At 45.2% G+C, this 24,113-nt stretch overlaps 1 protein-coding gene across 2 annotated transcripts in view; it reads left to right on the top strand.

Annotated features, from left to right (window-relative positions):
• The window catches only part of LOC140464294 (solute carrier family 35 member F3-like), a 448,695-nt gene that overhangs the window by 249,992 nt on the left and 174,590 nt on the right, over window positions 1–24,113 (top strand). For both annotated transcript variants that reach the window (XM_072559209.1, XM_072559199.1), the window contains exon 2: window positions 16,847–17,079. In XM_072559209.1, coding sequence (XP_072415310.1) covers window positions 16,847–17,079 — 233 coding nt within the window. The remainder of the gene's footprint in view (window positions 1–16,846; window positions 17,080–24,113) is intronic.

Here is a 24,113-nt window from a genome sequence, read left to right as displayed (position 1 = left end):
GAGATAGAGTTACATGGTTCCCTTTAACCATAGACACAGTGAAATTGTTCCCCTTTAACCAGAGACACAGTGACATTGCTCCCTTTAACCAGGTGCACAGTGATATTGTTCCCCATTAACCAGACGCACAGTGACATTGTTCCCCTTTAGCCATAGACACAGTGAAATTGTTCCCCTTTAACCAAAGACACAGTGACATTGTTCCCTTTAACCAGAGACACAGTGACATTCTTCCCCTTTAACTAGAAGGAACAGTGATATTGTTCCCTTTAACCAGAGGCACAGTGACATTCTTCCCCTTTAACCAGAGACACAGTTACATGGTTCCCTTTAACCAGAGACACAGTGACATTGTTCCCCTTTAACCAGAGACACAGTGATAATATTCCCCTTTAACCAGAGGCACAGTGAAATTGTTCCCCTTTAACCAGAGGCACAGTGTCATTGTTCCCCTTAAACAGAAGCACAGTGACATTGTTCCCCTTTAACCAGAGACACAGTGACAATGTTCCCATTTAACCAGAGACACAGTGACATGGTTCCCCTTTAACCAGAGGCACTTTGACATTGTTCCCCTTTAATCAGAGACGGAGTTACATGGTTCCCTTTAACCAGAGGCACAGTGACATGGTTCCCCTTTAACCAGAGGGACAGCGACATTGTTCCCTTTTAACAGAGACACAGTGACATTGTTCCCCTTTCACCAGAGGCACAGTGACATTGTTCCCCTTTAACCAGAGGCACATTGAAATTATTCCCTTTAAACAGAGACACAGTGATGTTGTTCCCTTTAACCAGAGACACAGTGACATTGTTCCCCTTTAACCAGAGGCACATTGACATTGTTCCCCTTTAATCAGAGACAGAGTTACATGCTTCCCTTTAACCAGAGGCACAGTGAGTTGTTTTCCTTTAACCAGAGGCACAGTTACATTGTTCCACTTTAACCAGAGACAGAGTGACATTGTTCCCCTTTAACCAGAGGCACAGTGAAATTGTTCCCCTTTAACCAGAGGCACAGTGTCATTGTTCCCCTTAACCAGAAGCACAGTGACAATGTTCCCATTTAACCAGAGACACAGTGACATGGTTCCCCTTTAACCAGAGACACAGTTACATGGTTCCCCTTTAACCAGAGACACAGTGACAATGTTCCCCTTTAACCAGAGGCACAGTGAAATTGTTCCCCTTTAACCAGAGGCACAGTGTCATTGTTCCCCTTAACCAGAAGCACAGTGACAATGTTCCCATTTAACCAGAGACACAGTGACATGGTTCCCCTTTAACCAGAGACACAGTTACATGGTTCCCCTTTAACCAGAGGCACATTGACATTGTTCCCCTTTAATCAGAGACAGAGTTACATGCTTCCCTTTAACCAGAGGCACAGTGAGTTGTTTTCCTTTAACCAGAGGCACAGTTACATTGTTCCACTTTAACCAGAGACAGAGTGACATTGTTCCCCTTTAACCAGAGGCACAGTGAAATTGTTCCCCTTTAACCAGAGGCACAGTGTCATTGTTCCCCTTAACCAGAAGCACAGTGACATTGTTCCCCTTTAACCAGAGACACAGTGACAATGTTCCCATTTAACCAGAGACACAGTGACATGGTTCCCCTTTAACCAGAGGCACATTGACATTGTTCCCCTTTAATCAGAGACAGAGTTACATGCTTCCCTTTAACCAGAGGCACAGTGAGTTGTTTTCCTTTAACCAGAGGCACAGTTACATTGTTCCACTTTAACCAGAGACAGAGTGACATTGTTCCCCTTTAACCAGAGGCACAGTGACATGGTTCCCCTTTAACCAGAGGGACAGTGACATCGTTCCCTTTAACCAGAGGCACATTGTCATTGTTCCCCTTAAACCAGAGACACAGTGACGTTGTTCCCTTTAACCAGAGACACAGTGACATTGTTCCCCTTTTAGCCAGAGACACAGTGACATTGTTCCCCTTTAACCAGAGACACAGTGACATTGTTCCCTTTAACCAGAGACACAGTGAGTTGTTCCCCTTTAACCAGAGACACAGTGATATTGCTCCCCTTGAACCAGAGGCACAGTGACATTGTTCCCTTTTAACCAGAGACACAGTGAGTTGTTCCCCTTTAACCAAAGGCACAGTTACATTGTTCCCCTTTAACTAGAGGCACAGTGAAATTGTTCCTCTTTAACCAGAGGCACAGTGTCATTGTTCCCCTTAACCAGAGGCAGAGTGACATTGTACCCCTTTAACCAGAGACACAGTGACAATGTTCCCATTTAACCAGAGACACAGTGACATGGTTCCCCTTTAACCAGAGGGACAGTGACATCGTTTCTTTTAACCAGAGGCACATTGACATTGTTCCCCTTTAATCAGAGATAGAGTTACATGGTTCCCTTTAACCATAGACACAGTGAAATTGTTCCCCTTTAACCAGAGACACAGTGACATTGCTCCCTTTAACCAGGTGCACAGTGATATTGTTCCCCATTAACCAGACGCACAGTGACATTGTTCCCCTTTAGCCATAGACACAGTGAAATTGTTCCCCTTTAACCAAAGACACAGTGACATTGTTCCCTTTAACCAGAGACACAGTGACATTCTTCCCCTTTAACTAGAAGGAACAGTGATATTGTTCCCTTTAACCAGAGGCACAGTGACATTCTTCCCCTTTAACCAGAGACACAGTTACATGGTTCCCTTTAACCAGAGACACAGTGACATTGTTCCCCTTTAACCAGAGACACAGTGATAATATTCCCCTTTAACCAGAGGCACAGTGAAATTGTTCCCCTTTAACCAGAGGCACAGTGTCATTGTTCCCCTTAAACAGAAGCACAGTGACATTGTTCCCATTTAACCAGAGACACAGTGACAATGTTCCCATTTAACCAGAGACACAGTGACATGGTTCCCCTTTAACCAGAGGCACTTTGACATTGTTCCCCTTTAATCAGAGACGGAGTTACATGGTTCCCTTTAACCAGAGGCACAGTGACATGGTTCCCCTTTAACCAGAGGGACAGCGACATTGTTCCCTTTTAACAGAGACACAGTGACATTGTTCCCCTTTCACCAGAGGCACAGTGACATTGTTCCCCTTTAACCAGAGGCACATTGAAATTATTCCCTTTAAACAGAGACACAGTGATGTTGTTCCCTTTAACCAGAGACACAGTGACATTGTTCCCCTTTAGCCAGAGACACAGTGACATTGTTCCCTTTAAACAGAAACACACTGACATTGTTCCCTTTAACCAGAGACACAGTGCCATTGTTCCCCTTTAACCAGAGACACAGTGCCATTGTTCCCCTTTAACAGAGGCACAGTGATATTGTTTCCCTTTAACCAGAGACACAGTGACATTGTTCCCCTTTAACCAGAGGCACAGTGACATTGTTCCCCTTTAACCAGAGACAGAGTGAGATTGTTCCCTTTCACCAGAGGCAGAGTGACATGGTTCCCCTTTAACCATAGACACAGTGAAATTGTTCCCCTTTAACCAGAGACACAGTGACATTGCTCCCTTTAACCAGGTGCACAGTGATATTGTTCCCCATTAACCAGACGCACAGTGACATTGTTCCCCTTTAACCATAGACACAGTGAAATTGTTCCCCTTTAACCAAAGACACAGTGATATTGTTCCCTTTAACCAGAGGCACAGTGACATTCTTCCCCTTTAACCAGAGACACAGTTACATGGTTCCCTTTAACCAGAGGCACAGTTACATTGTTCCCCTTTAACTAGAGGCACAGTGACATTGTTCCCTTTAACCAGAGGCACAGTGACATTCTTCCCCTTTAACCAGAGACACAGTTACATGGTTCCCCTTTAACTAGAGGCACAATGACATTGTTCCCCTTTAACTAGAGGCACAGTGGCATTGTTCCCCTTGAACCAGAGGCACAGTGACATTGTTCCCCTTTAACCAGAGACACAGTGACAATGTTCCCCTTTAACCAGAGGCACAGTGAAATTGTTCCCCTTTAACCAGAGGCATAGTGTCATTGTTCCCCTTAACCAGAAGCACAGTGACATTGTTCCCCTTTCACCAGAGACACAGTGACAATGTTCCCATTTAACCAGAGACACAGTGACATGGTTCCCCTTTAACCAGAGGCACATTGACATTGTTCCCCTTTAATCAGAGGCACAGTGAGTTGTTTTCCTTTAACCAGAGGCACAGTTACATTGTTCCACTTTAACCAGAGACAGAGTGACATTGTTCCCCTTTAACCAGAGGCACAGTGACATGGTTCCCCTTTAACCAGAGGGACAGTGACATCGTTCCCTTTAACCAGAGGCACATTGTCATTGTTCCCCTTAAACCAGAGACACAGTGACGTTGTTCCCTTTAACCAGAGACACAGTGACATTGTTCCCCTTTTAGCCAGAGACACAGTGACATTGTTCCCTTTAACCAGAGACACAGTGACATTGTTCCCCTTTAACCAGAGACACAGTGACATTGTTCTCTTTACCCAGAAGCACAGTGACATGGTTCCCTTTTAACCAGACGCACAGTGACATTGTTCCTTTTAACAGAGACACAGTGCCATTGTTCCCCTTTAACCAGAGACACAGTGACATTGCTCCCCTTTACCCAGAGGCACAGTGACATGGTTCCCCTTTAACCAGAGGGACAGTGACATTGTTCCCCTTTAATCTGAGACAGAGTTACATGGTTCCCTTTAACCAGAGACACAGTGAGTTGTTCCCCTTTAACCAGAGGCACAGTTACATTGTTCCACTTTAACCAGAGACAGAGTGAGATTGTTCCCTTTAACCAGAGGCACAGTGACATGGTTCCCCTTTAACCAGAGGGACAGTGAAATCGTTCCCTTTAACCAGAGGCACATTGACATTGTTCCCCTTAAACCAGAGACACAGTGACATTGTTCCCTTAAACCAGAGACACAGTGACATTGTTCCCCTTTTAGCCAGAGACACAGTGACATTGTTCCCTTTAACCAGAGACACAGTGACATTGTTCCCCTTTTAGCCAGAGACACAGTGACATTGTTCCCTTTAACCAGAGACACAGTGACATTGTTCCCCTTTAACCAGAGACACAGTGACATGGTTCCCTTTTAACCAGACGCACAGTGACATTGTTCCTTTTAACAGAGACAAAGTGCCATTGTTCCCCTTAAACCAGAGTCACAGTGACATTGCTCCCCTTTACCCAGAGGCACAGTGACATGGTTCCCCTTTAACCAGAGGGACAGTGACATTGTTCCCTTTTAACAGAGACACAGTGACATTGTTCCCCTTTAACCAAAGGCACAGTGAAATTATTCCCTTTAACTAGAGGCACAGTGAAATGGTTCCCCTTTAACCAGAGGGACAGTGATATCGTTCCCTTTAACCAGAAGCACAGTGACATTGCTCCCCTTTAACCATAGACAGAGTGAGATTGTTCCCTTTAACCAGAGGCACAGTGATTTTGTTCCCCTTTAATCAGACACAGAGTTACGTGGTTCCCTTTAACCAGAGGCACAGTTAAATTGGTCCCCTTTAACCAGAGACACAGTGAGTTGTTCCCCTTTAACCAGAGGCACAGGTACATTGTTCCCCTTTAACTAGAGACACAGTGACATTGTTCCCCTTTAACCAGAGACACAGTGACAATGTTCCCATTTAACCAGAGACACAGTGACATGGTTCCCCTTTAACCAGAGGGACAGTGACATCGTTCCTTTTAACCAGAGGCACATTGACATTGTTCCCCTTTAATCAGAGACAGAGCTACATGGTTCCCTTTAACCAGAGGCACAGTGAGTTGTTCCCCTTTAACCAGAGGCACAGTTACATTGTTCCCCTTTAACCAGAGGGACAGTGATTTTGTTCCCTTTAACCATAGACACAGTGAAATTGTTCCCCTTTAACCAGAGACACAGTGACATTGCTCCCTTTAACCAGGTGCACAGTGATATTGTTCCCCATTAACCAGAGGCACAGTGACATTGTTCCCCTTTAACCATAGACACAGTGAAATTGTTCCCCTTTAACCAAAGACACAGTGACATTGTTCCCTTTAACCAGAGACACAGTGACATTCTTCCCCTTTAACTAGAAGGAACAGTGATATTGTTCCCTTTAACCAGAGGCACAGTGACATTCTTCCCCTTTAACCAGAGACACAGTTACATGGTTCCCTTTAACCAGAGGCACAGTTACATTGTTCCCCTTTAACTAGAGGCACAGTGACATTGTTCCCCTTTAACCAGAGGCACAGTGATATTGTTCCCTTTAACCAGAGACACAGTTACATTGTTCCCTTTTATCAGAGACACAGTGACATTGTTCCCCTTGAACCAGATGCACAGTGACATTGTTCCCCTTTAACCAGAGACACAGTGACAATGTTCCCCTTTAACCAGAGGCACAGTGAAATTGTTCCCCTTTAACCAGAGGCACAGTGTCATTGTTCCCCTTAACCAGAAGCACAGTGACATTGTTCCCCTTTAACCAGAGACACAGTGACAATGTTCCCATTTAACCAGAGACACAGTGACATGGTTCCCCTTTAACCAGAGGCACATTGACATTGTTCCCCTTTAATCAGAGGCACAGTGAGTTGTTTTCCTTTAACCAGAGGCACAGTTACATTGTTCCACTTTAACCAGAGACAGAGTGACATTGTTCCCCTTTAACCAGAGGCACAGTGACATGGTTCCCCTTTAACCAGAGGGACAGTGACATCGTTCCCTTTAACCAGAGGCACATTGTCATTGTTCCCCTTAAACCAGAGACACAGTGACGTTGTTCCCTTTAACCAGAGACACAGTGACATTGTTCCCCTTTTAGCCAGAGACACAGTGACATTGTTCCCTTTAACCAGAGACACAGTGACATTGTTCCCCTTTAACCAGAGACACAGTGACATTGTTCTCTTTACCCAGAAGCACAGTGACATGGTTCCCTTTTAACCAGACGCACAGTGACATTGTTCCTTTTAACAGAGACACAGTGCCATTGTTCCCCTTTAACCAGAGACACAGTGACATTGCTCCCCTTTACCCAGAGGCACAGTGACATGGTTCCCCTTTAACCAGAGGGACAGTGACATTGTTCCCCTTTAATCAGAGACAGAGTTACATGGTTCCCTTTAACCAGAGACACAGTGAGTTGTTCCCCTCTAACCAGAGGCACAGTTACATTGTTCCACTTTAACCAGAGACAGAGTGAGATTGTTCCCTTTAACCAGAGGCACAGTGACATGGTTCCCCTTTAACCAGAGGGACAGTGAAATCGTTCCCTTTAACCAGAGGCACATTGACATTGTTCCCCTTAAACCAGAGACACAGTGACATTGTTCCCCTTTAACCAGAGGCACATTGAAATTATTCCCTTTAAACAGAGACACAGTGATGTTGTTCCCTTTAACCAGAGACACAGTGACATTGTTCCCCTTTAGCCAGAGACACAGTGACATTGATCCCTTTAACCAGAGACACAGTGCCATTGTTCCCCTTTAACCAGAGACACAGTGCCATTGTTCCCCTTTAACCAGAGGCACAGTGATATTGTTTCCCTTTAACTAGAGACACAGTGACATTGTTCCCCTTTAACCAGAGGCACAGTGACATTGTTCCCCTTTAACCAGAGACAGAGTGAGATTGTTCCCTTTCACCAGAGGCAGAGTGACATGGTTCCCCTTTAACCATAGACACAGTGAAATTGTTCCCCTTTAACCAGAGACACAGTGACATTGCTCCCTTTAACCAGGTGCACAGTGATATTGTTCCCCATTAACCAGACGCACAGTGACATTGTTCCCCTTTAACCATAGACACAGTGAAATTGTTCCCCTTTAACCAAAGACACAGTGACATTGTTCCCTTTAACCAGAGACACAGTGACATTCTTCCCCTTTAACTAGAAGGAACAGTGATATTGTTCCCTTTAACCAGAGGCACAGTGACATTCTTCCCCTTTAACCAGAGACACAGTTACATGGTTCCCTTTAACCAGAGGCACAGTTACATTGTTCCCCTTTAACCAGAGGCACAGTGATATTGTTCCCTTTAACCAGAGACACAGTTACATTGTTCCCTTTTATCAGAGACACAGTGACATTGTTCCCCTTTAACCAGAGACAGAGTGATATTATTCCCTTTAACCAGAGGCACAGTGATATTGTTCCCTTTAACCAGAGACAGAGTTACATGCTTCCCCTTTAACCAGAGACACAGTTACATGGTTCCCTTTAACCAGAGGCACAGTTACATTGTTCCCCTTTAACTAGAGGCACAGTGACATTGTTCCCCTTTAACCAGAGGCACAGTGATATTGTTCCCTTTAACCAGAGACACAGTTACATTGTTCCCTTTTATCAGAGACACAGTGACATTGTTCCCCTTGAACCAGAGGCACAGTGACATTGTTCCCCTTTAACCAGAGACACAGTGACAATGTTCCCCTTTAACCAGAGGCACAGTGAAATTGTTCCCCTTTAACCAGAGACAGAGTGATATTATTCCCTTTAACCAGAGGCACAGTGATATTGTTCCCTTTAACCAGAGACAGAGTTACATGCTTCCCCTTTAACCAGAGACACAGTTACATGGTTCCCTTTAACCAGAGGCACAGTTACATTGTTCCCCTTTAACTAGAGGCACAGTGACATTGTTCCCCTTTAACCAGAGGCACAGTGATATTGTTCCCTTTAACCAGAGACACAGTTACATTGTTCCCTTTTATCAGAGACACAGTTACATTGTTCCCTTTAACCAGAGACACAGTTACATTGTTCCCTTTTATCAGAGACACAGTGACATTGTTCCCCTTTAACCAGAGACACAGTGACAATGTTCCCCTTTAACCAGAGGCACAGTGAAATTGTTCCCCTTTAACCAGAGGCACAGTGTCATTGTTCCCCTTAACCAGAAGCACAGTGACAATGTTCCCATTTAACCAGAGACACAGTGACATGGTTCCCCTTTAACCAGAGGCACATTGACATTGTTCCCCTTTAATCAGAGACAGAGTTACATGCTTCCCTTTAACCAGAGGCACAGTGAGTTGTTTTCGTTTAACCAGAGGCACAGTTACATTGTTCCACTTTAACCAGAGACAGAGTGACATTGTTCCCCTTTAACCAGAGGCACAGTGAAATTGTTCCCCTTTAACCAGAGGCACAGTGTCATTGTTCCCCTTAACCAGAAGCACAGTGACATTGTTCCCCTTTAACCAGAGACACAGTGACAATGTTCCCATTTAACCAGAGACACAGTGACATGGTTCCCCTTTAACCAGAGGCACATTGACATTGTTCCCCTTTAATCAGAGACAGAGTTACATGCTTCCCTTTAACCAGAGGCACAGTGAGTTGTTTTCCTTTAACCAGAGGCACAGTTACATTGTTCCACTTTAACCAGAGACAGAGTGACATTGTTCCCCTTTAACCAGAGGCACAGTGACATGGTTCCCCTTTAACCAGAGGGACAGTGAAATCGTTCCCTTTAACCAGAGGCACATTGTCATTGTTCCCCTTAAACCAGAGACACAGTGACGTTGTTCCCTTTAACCAGAGACACAGTGACATTGTTCCCCTTTTAGCCAGAGACACAGTGACATTGTTCCCCTTTAACCAGAGACACAGTGACATTGTTCCCTTTAACCAGAGACACAGTGAGTTGTTCCCCTTTAACCAGCGACACAGTGATATTGCTCCCCTTGAACCAGAGGCACAGTGACATTGTTCCCTTTTAACCAGAGACACAATGAGTTGTTCCCCTTTAACCAAAGGCGCAGTTACATTGTTCCCCTTTAACCAGAGGCACAGTGTCATTGTTCCCCTTAACCAGAGACAGAGTGACATGGTTCCCCTTTAACCAGAGGGACAGTGACATCGTTTCTTTTAACCAGAGGCACATTGACATTGTTCCCCTTTAATCAGAGATAGAGTTACATGGTTCCCTTTAACCATAGACACAGTGAAATTGTTCCCCTTTAACCAGAGCCTTTAACCAGGTGCACAGTGACATTGTTCCCCATTAACCAGACGCACAGTGACATTGTTCCCCTTTAACCATAGACACAGTGAAATTGTTCCCCTTTAACCAAAGACACAGTGACATTGTTCCCTTTAACCAGAGACACAGTGACATTCTTCCCCTTTAACTAGAAGGAACAGTGATATTGTTCCCTTTAACCAGAGGCACAGTGACATTGTTCCCCTTAAACCAGAGACACAGTGACATTGCTGCCTTTAACCAGAGGCACAGTGATATTGTTCCCCTTTAACCAGAGGCACAGTGATATTGTTCCCTTTAACTTGAGGCACAGTGACATTACTGCCTTTAACCAGTGACACAGTGACATTGTTCCCTTTAACTAGAGGCACAGTGATATTGTTCCCTTTAACTTGAGGCACAGTGACATTACTCCCTTTAACCAGAGACACAGTGATATTGTTCCCCTTTAACCAGAGACACAGTGACATTGCTCCATTTAACCAGAGGCACAGTGACATTGCTCCCTTTAACCAGAGACAGAGTGACATTGTTCCCCTTTAACCAGAGGCACTGTGACATTGTTCCCCTTCAACTAGAGGCACAGTGACATTGTTCCCTTTAACCAGAGACACAGTGACATTGTTCCTCTTTAACCAGTGGGACAGTGATATTGTTCCCCTTTAACCAGAGGCATATTGACATTGTTCCCCTTTAACAAGAGGGACAGTGATATTGTTCTCTTTAACGAGCGACACAGTGACATTATTTCCCTTTAACCAGAGGCACCGTGATATTGTTCCCTTTAACCAGGGACACAGTGACATTGTTCCCCTTTAACCAGTGGGACAGTGATATTGTTCCCCTTTAACCAGAGGCACATTGACATTGTTCCCCTTTAACGAGAGGGACAGTGATATTGTTCACTTTAACGAGTGACACTGTGACATTGCTCTCCTTTAACCAGAGGCACCGTGACATTGCCCCCTTTAACCACAATCACTGTGACATTGCTCCCTTTAACCAGAGACAGAGTGGCATTGTTCCCCTTTAACCAGAGACACAGTGACATTGCTCCCTTTAACCAGAGACACAGTGACATTGTTCCCCTTTAACCAGAGACAGAGTGACATTGCTGCCTTTACCCAGAGGCACAGTGACATTGTTCCCTTTAACCAGAGACACAGTGACATTGTTCCCCTTAAACCAGAGACACAGTGACATTGCTCCCTTTAACCAGAGACACAGTGACATTGTTCCCCTTAAACCAGAGACACAGTGACATTGTTCCCTTTAACCAGAGACACAGTGACATTGTTCCCTTTAACCAGAGGCACAGTGATATTACTCCCTTTAGCCAGAGACACAGTGATATTGTTCCCCTTTAACCAGAGACACAGTGACATTGCTCCATTTAACCAGAGGCACAGTGACATTGCTCCCTTTAACCAGAGACAGAGTGACATTGTTCCCCTTTAACCAGAGGCACTGTGACATTGTTCCCCTTCAACTAGAGGCACAGTGACATTGTTCACTTTAACCAGAGACACAGTGATATTGTTCCCTTTAACCAGAGACACAGTGACATTGTTCCCCTTTAACCAGTGGGACAGTGATATTGTTCCCCTTTAACCAGAGGCACATTGACACAGTTCCCCTTTAAACAGAGGGACAGTGATATTGTTCTCTTTAACGAGCGACACAGTGACATTATTTCCCTTTAACCAGAGGCACCGTGATATTGTTCCCTTTAACCAGGGACACAGTGACATTGTTCCCCTTTAACCAGTGGGACAGTGATATTGTTCCCCTTTAACCAGAGGCACATTGACATTGTTCCCCTTTAACGAGAGGGACAGTGATATTGTTCACTTTAACGAGTGACACAGTGACATTGCTCTCCTTTAACCAGAGGCACCGTGACATTGCCCCCTTTAACCACAATCACAGTGACGTTGCTCCCTTTAACCAGAGACAGAGTGGCATTGTTCCCCTTTAACCAGAGGCACAGTGACATTGCTCCCTTGAACCAGATACAGAGTGACATTGTTCCCCTTTAACCAGAGACACAGTGACATTGTTCCCCTTTAACCATGGACACAGTGACATTGTTCCCCTTCAACCAGAGACAGAGTGACATTGTTGCCCTTTAACCAGAGATACAGTGACATTGCTCCCTTTAACCAGAGGCGCAGTGACATTGTTCCCTTTAACCAGAGGCGCAGTGATGTTGTTACCTTTAACCAGAGGCACAGTGATATCACTCCCTTTAACCAGAGACAGAGTGACATTGTTCCCCTTTAACCAGAGACACAGTGACGTTGTTCCCCTTTAGCCAGAGACACAGTGACATTGTTCCCTTTCACCAGAGACACAGTGCCATTGTTCCCCTTTAACCAGAGGCGCAGTGACATTGTTCCCTTTAACCAGAGGCGCAGTGACATTGCTACCTTTAACCAGAAATAGTGAGATTGCTCCCCTTTAACCAGAGGCACAGTGATATTGTTCCCCTTTAACCAGAGGCACAGTGACATTGCTCCCTTTAACCAGAGACAGTGAGATTGCTCCCCTTTAACCAGAGGCACAGTGATATTGTTCCCCTTTTACCAGAGGCACAGTGATATTGTTCCCCTTTAACCAGAGACAGAGTGACATTGCTCCCTCTAACCAGAGGCACTGTGATGGTGTTCACCTTTAACCAGAGACACAGTGACATTTTTCACTTTAACCAGATAGACAGTGACATTGTTCCCCTTCAACTAGAGGCACAGTGATATTGTTCCCTTTAACCAGAGACACAGTAACACAGTTCCCCTTTAACCAGAGGGACAGTGATATTGCTCCCTTTAACCAGAGGCACAGATACATTGTTCCCTTTACCCAGAGGCACAGTGACATTGTTCCCCTTTAACCAGAGGCACTGTGACATTGTTCCTCTTTAACCAGAGGCACAGTGAGATTGTTCCCCTTGAACCAGAGGCGCCGTGACATTGCCCCCTTTAACCAGAGGCACAGATACATTGTTCCCCTTTAACCAGAGGCACAGTGACATTGTTCCCATTAACCAGAGACACAGTGACATTTTTCCCATTTAACCAGAGGCACAGATACATTGTTCCCCTTTAACCAGAGGCTCAGTGATATTGCTCTCCTTTAACCAGAGGTGCCGTGACATTGTTCCCCTTTAACCAGAGGCACAGTGAGATTGTTCCCCTTTAACCAGAGGTACAGTGACATTCTTCTCCTTTAACCAGAGCGACAGTGACATTGTTCCCTTTAACCAGAGACACAGTGACATTGTTCCCTTTTAACCAGAGGCATAGTGACATTGTTCCCCTTTAACCAGAGATACTGTGACATTGTTCCCCTTTAACCAGAGCGACAGTGACATTGTTCCCCTTTAACCAGAGGCACAGTGACATTGTTCACCTTTAACCAGAGGCACAGTGACCTTATTCCCCTTTAACCAGAGGCACAGTGACATTGTTCCCCTTTAAGCAGAGGCACAATGATATTGTTTCCTTTAACCAGAGGCACAGTGACATTGTTCCCCTTTAACCAGAGATTCTGTGACATTGTTCACCTTTAACCATGGACACAGTGACATTGTTTCCCCTTTAACCAGAGGCACAGTGACCTTATTCCCCTTTAACCAGAGACAGAGTGGCATTGTTCCCCTTTAACCACAGGCACAGTGACCTTGTTCCCTTTTAACCAGAGGCACAGTGACAATGTTCCCCTTTAAGCAGAGGCACAATGATATTGTTTCCTTTAACCAGAGGGATAGTGATATTGTTCACTTTAACCAGAGGCACAGTGACATTGCTCCCTTTAAACAGAGACAGTGAGATTGCTCCCCTTTATCCAGAGGCACAGTGATATTGTTCCCCTTTAACCAGAGGCACAGTGATATTGTTCCCCTTTAACCAGAGACACAGTGACATTGTTCCCATTAACCAGAGACAGTGACATTGCTCCCCTTTAACCAGAGGCACAGTGATATTGTTCCCCTTTAACCAGAGGCACAGTGATATTGTTCCCCTTTAACCAGAGACACATTGACATTGTTCCCCTTTAACCAGAGACACAGTGTCACTGTGCCCCTTTAACCAGAGGGACAGTTATATTGCTCCCTTTAACCAGAGGCACAGCGACATTGCTCCCTTTAACCAGAGACAGAGTGACATTGTTCCCTTTTAACCAGAGACAAAGTGACGTTGTTCCCCTTTAGCCAGAGGGACAGTGATATTGCTCCCTTTAACCAGAGGCACAGTGACATTGTTCCCCTTTAACCAGATGCACAGTGACATTGTTCCCCTTTAACCAGAGGCGACCTGACGTTGCCCCCTTTAACCAGAGGCACAGATACATTGTTTCCCTTTAACCAGAATCACAGTGACGTTGCTCCCTTTAACCAGAGACAGAGTGACATGTTCCCCTTTAACCAGAGGCACAGTGACATTGCTCCCTTTAACCAGAGACAGAGTGGCATTGTTCCCCTTTAACCAGAGATACTGTGACATTGTTCACCTTTAATCAGAGGCACAGTGACCTTGTTCCCCTTTAACCAGAGGCACAGTGACAATGTTCCCCTTTAAGCAGAGGCACAATGATATTGTTTCCTTTAACCAGAGGGATAGTGACATTGTTCACTTTAAGCAGAGACACAGTGATATTTCTCCCTTTAACCAGAGACACATTGACATTGTTCCCCTTTAACCAGAGACACAGTGTCACTGTTCCCCTTTAACCAGAGGGACAGTGATATTGCTCCCTTTAACCAGAGGCACAGTGACATTTTTCCCCTTTAACCAGAGATAGAGTGACATTGCTCCCTCTAACCAGAGGCACTGTGATGGTGTTCACCTTTAACCAGAGACACAGTGACATTTTTCAATTTAACCAGATAGACAGTGACATTGTTCCCCTTCAACTAGAGGCACAGTGATATTGTTCCCTTTAACCAGAGACACAGTGACACAGTTCCCCTTTAACCAGAGACACAGTGATATTGTTCACTTTAATGAGCGACACAGTGACATTGCTCCCTTTCACCAGAGACACAGTGACTTTGTTCCCTTTAACCAGAGGCACAGTGATATTGTTCCCCTTTAACCAGAGCGACAGTGACATTGTTCCCTTCAACCAGTGACACAATGATATTGTTCCCCTTTAACCAGAGGCACAATGATATTGCTCTCCTTTAACCAGAGGCACCGTGACAGTGTTCCCCTTTAACCAGAGGCACAGTGAGATTGTTCCCCTTTAACCAGAGCGACAGTGACATTGTTCCCTTTAACCAGAGACACAGTGATATTGTTCCCCTTTAACCAGAGCGACAGTGACATTGTTCCCTTCAACCAGTGACACAATGATATTGTTCCCCTTTAACCAGAGGCACAATGATATTGCTCTCCTTTAACCAGAGGCACCGTGACAGTGTTCCCCTTTAACCAGAGGCACAGTGAGATTGTTCCCCTTTAACCAGAGCGACAGTGACATTGTTCCCTTTAACCAGAGACACAGTGACATTGTTCCCTTTTAACCAGAGGCACAGTGACATTGTTCCCCTTTAACCAGAGATACTGTGACATTGTTCACCTTTAACCATGGACACAGTGACCTTGTTCCCCTTTAACCAGAGGCGCAGTGACATTGTTCTCCTTTAAGCAGAGGCACAATGATATTGTTTCCTTTAACCAGAGGCACAGTGACATTGCTCCCTTTAACCAGAGACAGTGAGATTGTTCCCTTTTACCAGAGGCACCGTGACTCTGTTCCCCTTTATCCACAGTAACAATGAGTTTTTGTCATCTCACCAGTGTTTCCTGTTTTTTTTGAGCTACTGTAACATTGCTTTCCTACATCGAAAAGCACAGTGACTTTCTTCTTTATACAGAAACAAACTCATCATGTTATTCCTTCACCAGTAGCAGACTGAGCTTATCCCCCATTGCAAGTAGGAGCGGGCCCTCTGCTTTCACAAGCAGCACTGCAATGCTGTTCCCTTTTAACCCAGTAGCACAATGGAGGCCTCCCCTTTAAGCAGAAGTGCAGAGATTTTGCTTACGCTTGTCCTGTGTATATACTGACATCCCTTGGGTTGTGGTGGGAAGGACACTACCCTGTAAGATCCTTTCTGCCACGTGTGGGCTCTCTGTGCCACGACATGCTGCCCCCAATGCAGCTGCAAGGGGTGTCGAGACTGGAACGTGCTTTTGCAAAGGACGTCTGCTGATAAATGCAGTGGTCTTTGTCAAGGGTTCATCCTGAGAAGCTCCGTGACACAGGACTCTGTGATCTCTGGTCTGATCCCTGGGACACACTCCGAGACAAACATGCACTGTGCCTGGAGGACCATCAACTCGGTGAAAGATGCTGTTTGGTCCGCCTGAAACTCGATGGTCTTCCAATTGAAAGAGTTGACCCCGAATGAGACTGGCACAGTTAGAAGACCAGGATTATGTGCCGAGGGATTCACTAAATGCTTGGGGCAGCTGCCGCCAAGGCACAGTGGGGAAAGACCACTGTGTAAGGTCAGCCTGCCGAAGTGTCACGAGATAAAAACAATGACTGCAGATGCTGGAAACCAGAGTCTAGATTAGAGTGGTGCTGGAAAAGCACAGCAGGTCAGGCAGCATCCGAGGAGCAGGAAGTATAACGAGAGTCCATTCACTCATTGGAGCCTCCCAAAGCCTCACATAAATGCCTATTGGTTAATTGTAGGTACAAAGTAAGTAGAGAGGAAGCAGAGTCTCTGTGTTTACTTTCTAGTCTATAAGTAAAGACGGTATAGCTCTGAATGCTTCATGAACTGTGTAGGTACACAAAGATATTCTTTTATGAATAAAGTATATTTTTGCAATAAAAGAACGTGGTCTTTTCCTGCAGGATTATGCGCAGGTCTCCTGATGTGAGTCCCCGCAGATTATCAGATGTCAGCCCCCAGCTTCGCCAACTCAAATACCTGGTCGTGGATGAGTGCATCAAGGAGGATGGGAAAGCGTCCAGATCATTTGAGGATTTGAGCAGTATCTCCTCAGCTGGCCTCAGTTCCATTGAGGAGCGTATCCTGAGGATCACCGGTTATTACGGTTACCAACCCTGGTCCTTCCGTTACTCCCGTGAGTCCCACGGCCTGTTGCACTGTACTCTTCACACTGACCTGTGATGTGCTTTCACATGCAGTAACCTTTTTGGTTTGCCAACATTCACCTAATCCGTGTTGGGGGGGGGGGGGGGGGGGGGGGGGGTGGTGGGGGGGGGGGGGGGAGTGAATTGGTTTTAACTGCAGGACTAGAATTGCCCCAAGCCTGTCTCTACGTCCGGGCTGTACAGCACACCATCCAGCAACCGCCTTTGACAAGCTGGGAATCCAAGTGTGGAAATTCCATAATGTAGATGTAGAGAAGTGGGCTTCCAGGTTTGGAGATTTGGGAATCTCGGAGTGGTGAATTGAGAATCCAGATGTGGAGAATTGCACTTCGTGTTACTAGGTATAGAACGAGTAACTGAGGGCTCTTGTGGCACAGTGGTAGTGTTCCTATCTCTGGGACAGTGGGGACACATTCAAGTCCCACCTGTTTCAGCAATGTATTATCATATATCTGAAAAGGTTGATTTTAAAGAATATCTACAATGGGCAGTGTGGTTGTGACTATAATCCGAATATATTTACACTAATTGTTCACACAAACACCATCCTTGGGGGTCTGTTGGTAAAATGATGATTTGTAATACAGAGAGTGTGAGTGGATCATTGCTGCGACCACACTGTGAATGGTGGGAGCTATTTGTGAAATGAAAACAAACATTTTACCTTCATCATGTGTGTGTGTGTGTGTGTGTGTGTGTGTGTGTGTGTGTGTGTGTGTGTGTGTGTGTGTGTGTGTGTGTGAGGGGCATTTCCCACTGAACTTAATGCTGGAAGTGTTGCTGAAGCCATTGCAGTGGGTAGTCAGTGATTTCATTGGCAAACACTGCATTGTGTAGTTCTTATAAAAGTTAGATAAGGAAGATAGCCCACTGTCTTGCTCTCCCTGTCCTTATCTTTCTCTTTCCTTCTCTCTCTCTCCCCCCTCCCTTGCTATCTCTCTCTTCCTGCTATCTCTCTCTTCCCATCTTGCCCAACTTTTAAAGCCATCCTGAAACACTAAAGCTTTCAACAGATGTGAATGCGAAGGGTTTGGAGGGATATGGGCTGGGTGCTGGCAGGTGGGACTAGATTGGGTTGGGATATCTGGTCAGCATGGACGGGTTGGACCGAAGGGTCTGTTTCTGTGCTGTACATCGCTGTGACTCTTATGAGAAACAAAATTAGAAATTGCTGGATGAACTCAGCAGGTTTGGCAGCTTCTGCAGAGAGAAAGCAGAGTTAACGTTTCAAGTCCACTGAGCCTTCTTCAGAACTGGCTCCAGCAATTCCCGTTTCGGATTCTGATTTTCCAGTACCCACAGTTCTTTCAGCTGACTGTTTCTCCAGCCTATTGCCATTCTCTGTGAGTCACCGTAAGGAACTATCTGACAGTGAGGACTCTACCTAAAGGCAGGATGTGCAGCTAAGGAGGAGCGTGGCTCTGGGTGACCCATGGGATATTAAATTCTGGGTCGGAGAGGGATCTGGAAGAGAGATTCAAACCTATGGTCATTGTAGTATTGTCAATCACACTTTAGAGCCTTTCTCAGCTCAGCCCATCATTTTAATGTTTTGTAATTCAGTTTGATCATGGATTCCACAGGACAACAGCTCAGAGAGGAATTGCCTATTTCAGGACAACTGAAAACATTTCATTCAGTTCTGTTAAGGGTTAAAAAACATATGTAGAGAAGGAGGGGACATGTTTACAGTATTAGTTCATACAGTTAATTTGGTCTGTTCCAACTGCTGTCATTAAATAGTTATTCATCTATCGATTCCTGTGCCAGCTAATTGAAGGAGTGTTGGTTTAATCTTATGTCATTGTTTTCTTCCTGTTACCCTGCAGGTGAGTTCACATTGCGGTCCACATTTTTATGAAATTTTAGATTGAATTGATTTCTTTCATCATTCCAGAGTCTAGTCACAAATTCTCATCCATGCTTTCAAATCTTTTTTATTCATTCACAGGGAGCAGGCAGTAGTGGTTTGTTGAGTAATTATGATACACCTCTCTTTGCTAAACTGTCTTCTTGTACCCCTGCTGTCCATATCGGTGCTCTCATGACTTTGCTGCCTCGTTCTTTTAAGGGGGTAAGGTTTGTGGGTTTAGAAAGTGCTGTTGAAGGACTCTTGGTGAATTACTGTAATGTATCTTGTTGATGGAATACACTGTGTGGCTTTAATGCTCCTGCCTTATGCCTTCTAAATGGTGGACAGCCTTTGGGGAGTCAGGGGGTGAGTCTCTTGTCACAGAAATCCCACCATTTGACTAGGTCTTGGAGCCACAATGTTTATTTGCCTAGTCGTGTTCAGTTTCTGATTAAAGTAACCCCCAGAATGTCAAGAGTGGGTTACTCAGTGATGCCACTGAACATTGAGGGGAGATGGACTAATTCTCTCTTATTGAAGACGGTCATCGCCTGACACTTGTGTGGTGTGAATAAAGTTTCTGCTTATCACTCCAAGCCTAGGTGTTGTCCAAGAATTGCTGCATTTGACACGGACTGCTTCAATATCTGCAGAGTCATGAATGATGCTGAACATTGTTCAAGCATCAGCAAAGATCCCCACTTCTCACCTTATAAAGGAAGGAAGCTCATTGATAAAGCAGCTGAAGATGTCAAGTCACTATAGTCTTACCAGATCATAGGGCTGCTCTCTCATTAGAGAGAGATATCTGTCCCGCTTGGTATCAGTCTGGTGAGTCTGGTCAGCACCTTCCCTGAGGGCTTGGCATCCTTTGTAAAGTGTAACCTACAACACTCTACCTGGGACCTAACCAGTGACAAATTACATTGGAATTTAAAATATTCAGTTTAATAATATTCCCCATCATCTACACCCCTTTCTGACAGAGTTAATCAGATTATTTTATAATTGGGTGATGATGTAAAGGCAGCACCGTTTGATCTTCACTGCTCTCTCTGCAAGGTGAAGATATCCTTCCTGAGGTACAGTTTCTAGGATCAAACTAACCTGCAGGGACACTGACCAAATCTCTGTATGAGTGTACTGGAGCATCATTTCCAGTCCCTTGTACCCCGGCCAGTGTCAAGGTAAAACCAACATTCCATTTGGTAAAAACAATGACTGCAGATGCTGGAAACCAAATTCTGGATTAGTGGCGCTGGAAGAGCACAGCAGTTCAGGCAGCATCCGAGGAGCTTTGAAATCGACATTTCGGGCAAAAGCCCTTCATCAGGATGCCTGATGAAGGACTTTTGCCCGAAACGTCGATTTCGAAGCTCCTCAGATGCTGCCTGAACTGCTGTGCTCTTCCAGCGCCACTAATCCAGAATCCACATTCCATTAGCCTGAATAATTATTTATACCTGACCGCTAGCTATTTGTGATTTATATTTGGAGTGATTTGATTGGCAGCTTTCCCAGAGTTTGTTGGCCATTGCTGAAAGTGCAGTGAGGAGGTGTGGGGTGAGGAGGTGTGGGGTGAGGAGGTGTGGGGACGAGGGGAGGGGGGTGGTGGCAGGGGTGATCTCTATAAGCAGATGATCGATCAGAGAATGGCGCTCTTAAAGGCTTGTGTTTTCATTTTAACTTCAAGGAAAGATTTGCATTTCTGTAGCGCCTTTCCACTTGCTCAGAACATTCTGAAGTGTTTTCCAGGCGCTTCTGGAGTATGGTTGCTGTTGTCGTAACGTAGGAAAGACAGCAAGTGGTCTGTGCAGAGCAAGATCCCACCAGGAAATCGATGAACCCCTGTTTCAGTGCTTTGCTTTTGCACTTTGTACTCTGGGAATCTTTTATTTCTCCCTGAGAGGACGGACAGATCCCACACGTGTCGTGAACAAAAAGTTCAATTTGCCCAAGTGTTGAACCCTTCTCAATATGTCTCAGCAAACAAGTCCAATCGATTTGCTCCTTCTTTAGAGGGAAGCTGAGGGACATTGTGTTGCTTGGGGAAAAACAATCCTGCTTTTGAAAAATGACTCACACTGTGAAAGGGAACAGGGAGCTTTGAAATGCAGTGAATTAAAGCAAAGGATGAGGCAGCTCTTGACGTGAGGCACTTTCATCCTCTGACAAGGCATTGATGAGGCCTGGGCAGATTGGAAGCTGAAGGTGGTGGGCAGGACTGCAGAGCTGCAGAAGCAAGACCCTGCCATTTTACTCCAAACGACCTCACGTTGCCGATGTTGCTGCTTGCCTTCAGAAACTTCCAGCGTGTTTCATTTGAAACCTGCGGGGTTCATTATTGACTCTTGTGTTTTTCTCCCCAATCGTGTGGTTCACCGCAGAACCGCAGTGTAAGAACAAAGACTGACTCTACATCACAGAATGTGAGAAGATGAGGTCCACAGTCAGGTGAGGCTGTTACATAAGGGTGTAAGGGTCTGAAAGGGTTAATGCTGTGGTGTGCTTCAAGCACCATCCAATACATCGATGTCAAATGAACCCATAAGACTATAAGACCATAAGACATAGGAGTGGAAGTAAGGCCATTCGGCCCATCGAGTCCACTCCGCCACTCAATCATGGCTGATGGGCACTTCAACTCCACTTACCTGCATTCTCCCCGTAGCCCTTAATTCCCCGAGACAACAAGAATCTATCAATCTCTGCCTTGAAGACATTTAGCGTCCCAACCTCCACTGCACTACGCGGCAATGAATTCCACAGGCCCCACCACTCTCTGGCTGAAGAAATGTCTCCGCATTTCTGTTCTGAATTGACCCCCTCTAATTCTAAGGCTGTGTCCACGGGTCCTAGTCTCCTCGCCTAACGGAAACAATTTCCTAGCATCCACCCTTTCCAAGCCATGTATTATCTTGTACGTCTCTATTAAGTCTCCCCTTAATCTTCTAAACTCCAATGAATACAAACCCGGGTGGGAAAACTACATTGGATCTCAAAGAAGTAAGAGCGAAGCTTGATTTCTCCCTCAGTGTCAGTAACAATATTTATCATATCAACATAACTTATACCTAGTTGTTATTATGCAAAAACTACTGCTTGCTTAAAACAAGAGCCAAGTTTCATTAGACTGTCAGATGGATATCATCTATCACACCAGTCTGTAGATCCCAAACAAGAAAGAATGCTGGCAGCAAATCTACCAGATGGATCTTACGCCACAAGCTGTGGTGAGGATTCATCTTACAACATGGAGGCAAATGATGCAGAATTCATTTAGCTGCTGTTTACCAAAAGCTGGCAGGCAGGAGGCTGGAAGAACTCAGCAAGCCAGGCAGCATCAGGAGGTACGGAAGTCAACAATTCGGGTGTAACCCTTTTTCAGGGCTATGGGTGGGAGCTGCAGATAAAGGGGGTGGGTGGGGGCAGGGTGGTGAAGTGGGGATAGGTGAAGACAGATGGAGGGTACAACCTGGTTGGTCAGTGGGGAGAGTGAATCCGGTTGGTGGCTGGGAGGAGTGGAAGGGAGGGGGAGGGGCTGGGAAGGGAGTCGGGGATTGGGAAAGGAGGTTATTTGAAATTGGAGCACTCAATGCTGAGTCCTCCGGGCCGTAGGCTGCCCAGGTGGAAGATGAGGTGTTGTTCCTCCAGTTTATGGTGTGGTCCATTGTGGCAATGGAGGAGGCCAAGGATGGTCATGTCAGAAAGCGAGTGGGAATAGGAATTAAAATGGGCGGTGACTGGGAGGTCTGGTCAGCCCCTGCAGGCCCGGCTGTGATGCTTGGCAAACCATTCCCTAAGTTCGGTCTCTCCGATGTAGAGAATACCATCACTTGCCACCATGTTACAAGGTGAATCCTCACCACAGCCTGTGGTGTAAGATCCACCTGGTACCATTCTTCCTTGGTAGGGATTTACAAAATGCTGTCGGGTGGGGAGATGTGAACGTTCTTCAGACACAGCTTTATGAAAGCTCCACAACCAGAGACCGAGCATCTGAAGGAGCTGAACGTTTGTGAATCTTGTAGAAGAGAACCTCTCGGCAAAATTTTAAGACGCAGAACCTATGGTCAATGGTAAAAAGCATTTCAAACCTGGTAAGAGATACACAGCAATAAATGAGAACTAGAAACTCCATGGAGCTGAAACACTAGTTATACTTAGATTGCATTAGGTACTGGTGATCTGTTAGAACAATCTCAAGTCAAGGTTCAGACTGAGAGCAAACATGCATGAAAGACTTGGTGAGTTATGTTCAAATCCTTAGTATGCTATAGAAAACTTTTAAAAAGGCGTAAATTACAGGTTGGGAAAACTAGAAGCAAGGTAAAAACAATGACTGCAGATGCTGGAAACCAGATTCTGGATTAGTGGTGCTGGAAGAGCACAGCAGTTCAGGCAGCATCCAAGGAGCTTCGAAATTTCGAAGCTCCTTGGATGCTGCCTGAACTGCTGTGCTCTTCCAGCACCACTAATCCAAAACTAGAAGCAACCAAACTAACACATCAAACTGAACGGGCACCAAGCTGTACAGGTACAGTAAGGGAAATAAAGAGCCATAGAGGAATTTAAAATAAAATCACAGACCCAGGAAGGTCAGCCTTCAAGCTGAAGCCAGCAAATTAGAGACCGAAGCAAAAAATGAAAGGAGAGAGTTAGAAGATCACTGAGCAACAGTGAGAGGTCCTGGCCGAGGTAGGAAGCATTTGTTTTAAAAATGTACTCATTCTAAAAAAATCCTGAAGCAAAGGGGATTATTAGTAGCACCACAGACAGCGGGAATTGTCAAGGGGAATTTGTCAAGGAAATAGGATTCATCTGGTACAGCCTGATTAATTGAGTGAAGACAGCATGAGAATTGAGCAGTTTAATAAAGCTGAAGGCAGTGGTATTTATTCAGTAAAGCCAATAAGGAAATGGGAATCACTCATTAAATCTGCAATTAGCAAGATTCATCCGGTGAAACCACAGTAAGAGTGGAAATTATCCACTTTATTCACAAAAGGAAAGAAACATTCCCAAACTTGCAGAGGCATGGCAACTCTCCACTTTACTCATCAAAGATGGGGATTTAGTTTGTAGGGTAAGAAAAGTCTCCAGTACAGAAATACACCGTAACAGCACTGCTGTACTGCAGAGTTAAAATCC

The sequence above is a fragment of the Chiloscyllium punctatum genome, chromosome 3 (genome assembly GCF_047496795.1).
Source record: "Chiloscyllium punctatum isolate Juve2018m chromosome 3, sChiPun1.3, whole genome shotgun sequence".
Lineage (NCBI taxonomy): Eukaryota > Metazoa > Chordata > Chondrichthyes > Orectolobiformes > Hemiscylliidae > Chiloscyllium > Chiloscyllium punctatum.
This window is presented reverse-complemented; position numbering and strand designations above follow the sequence as displayed.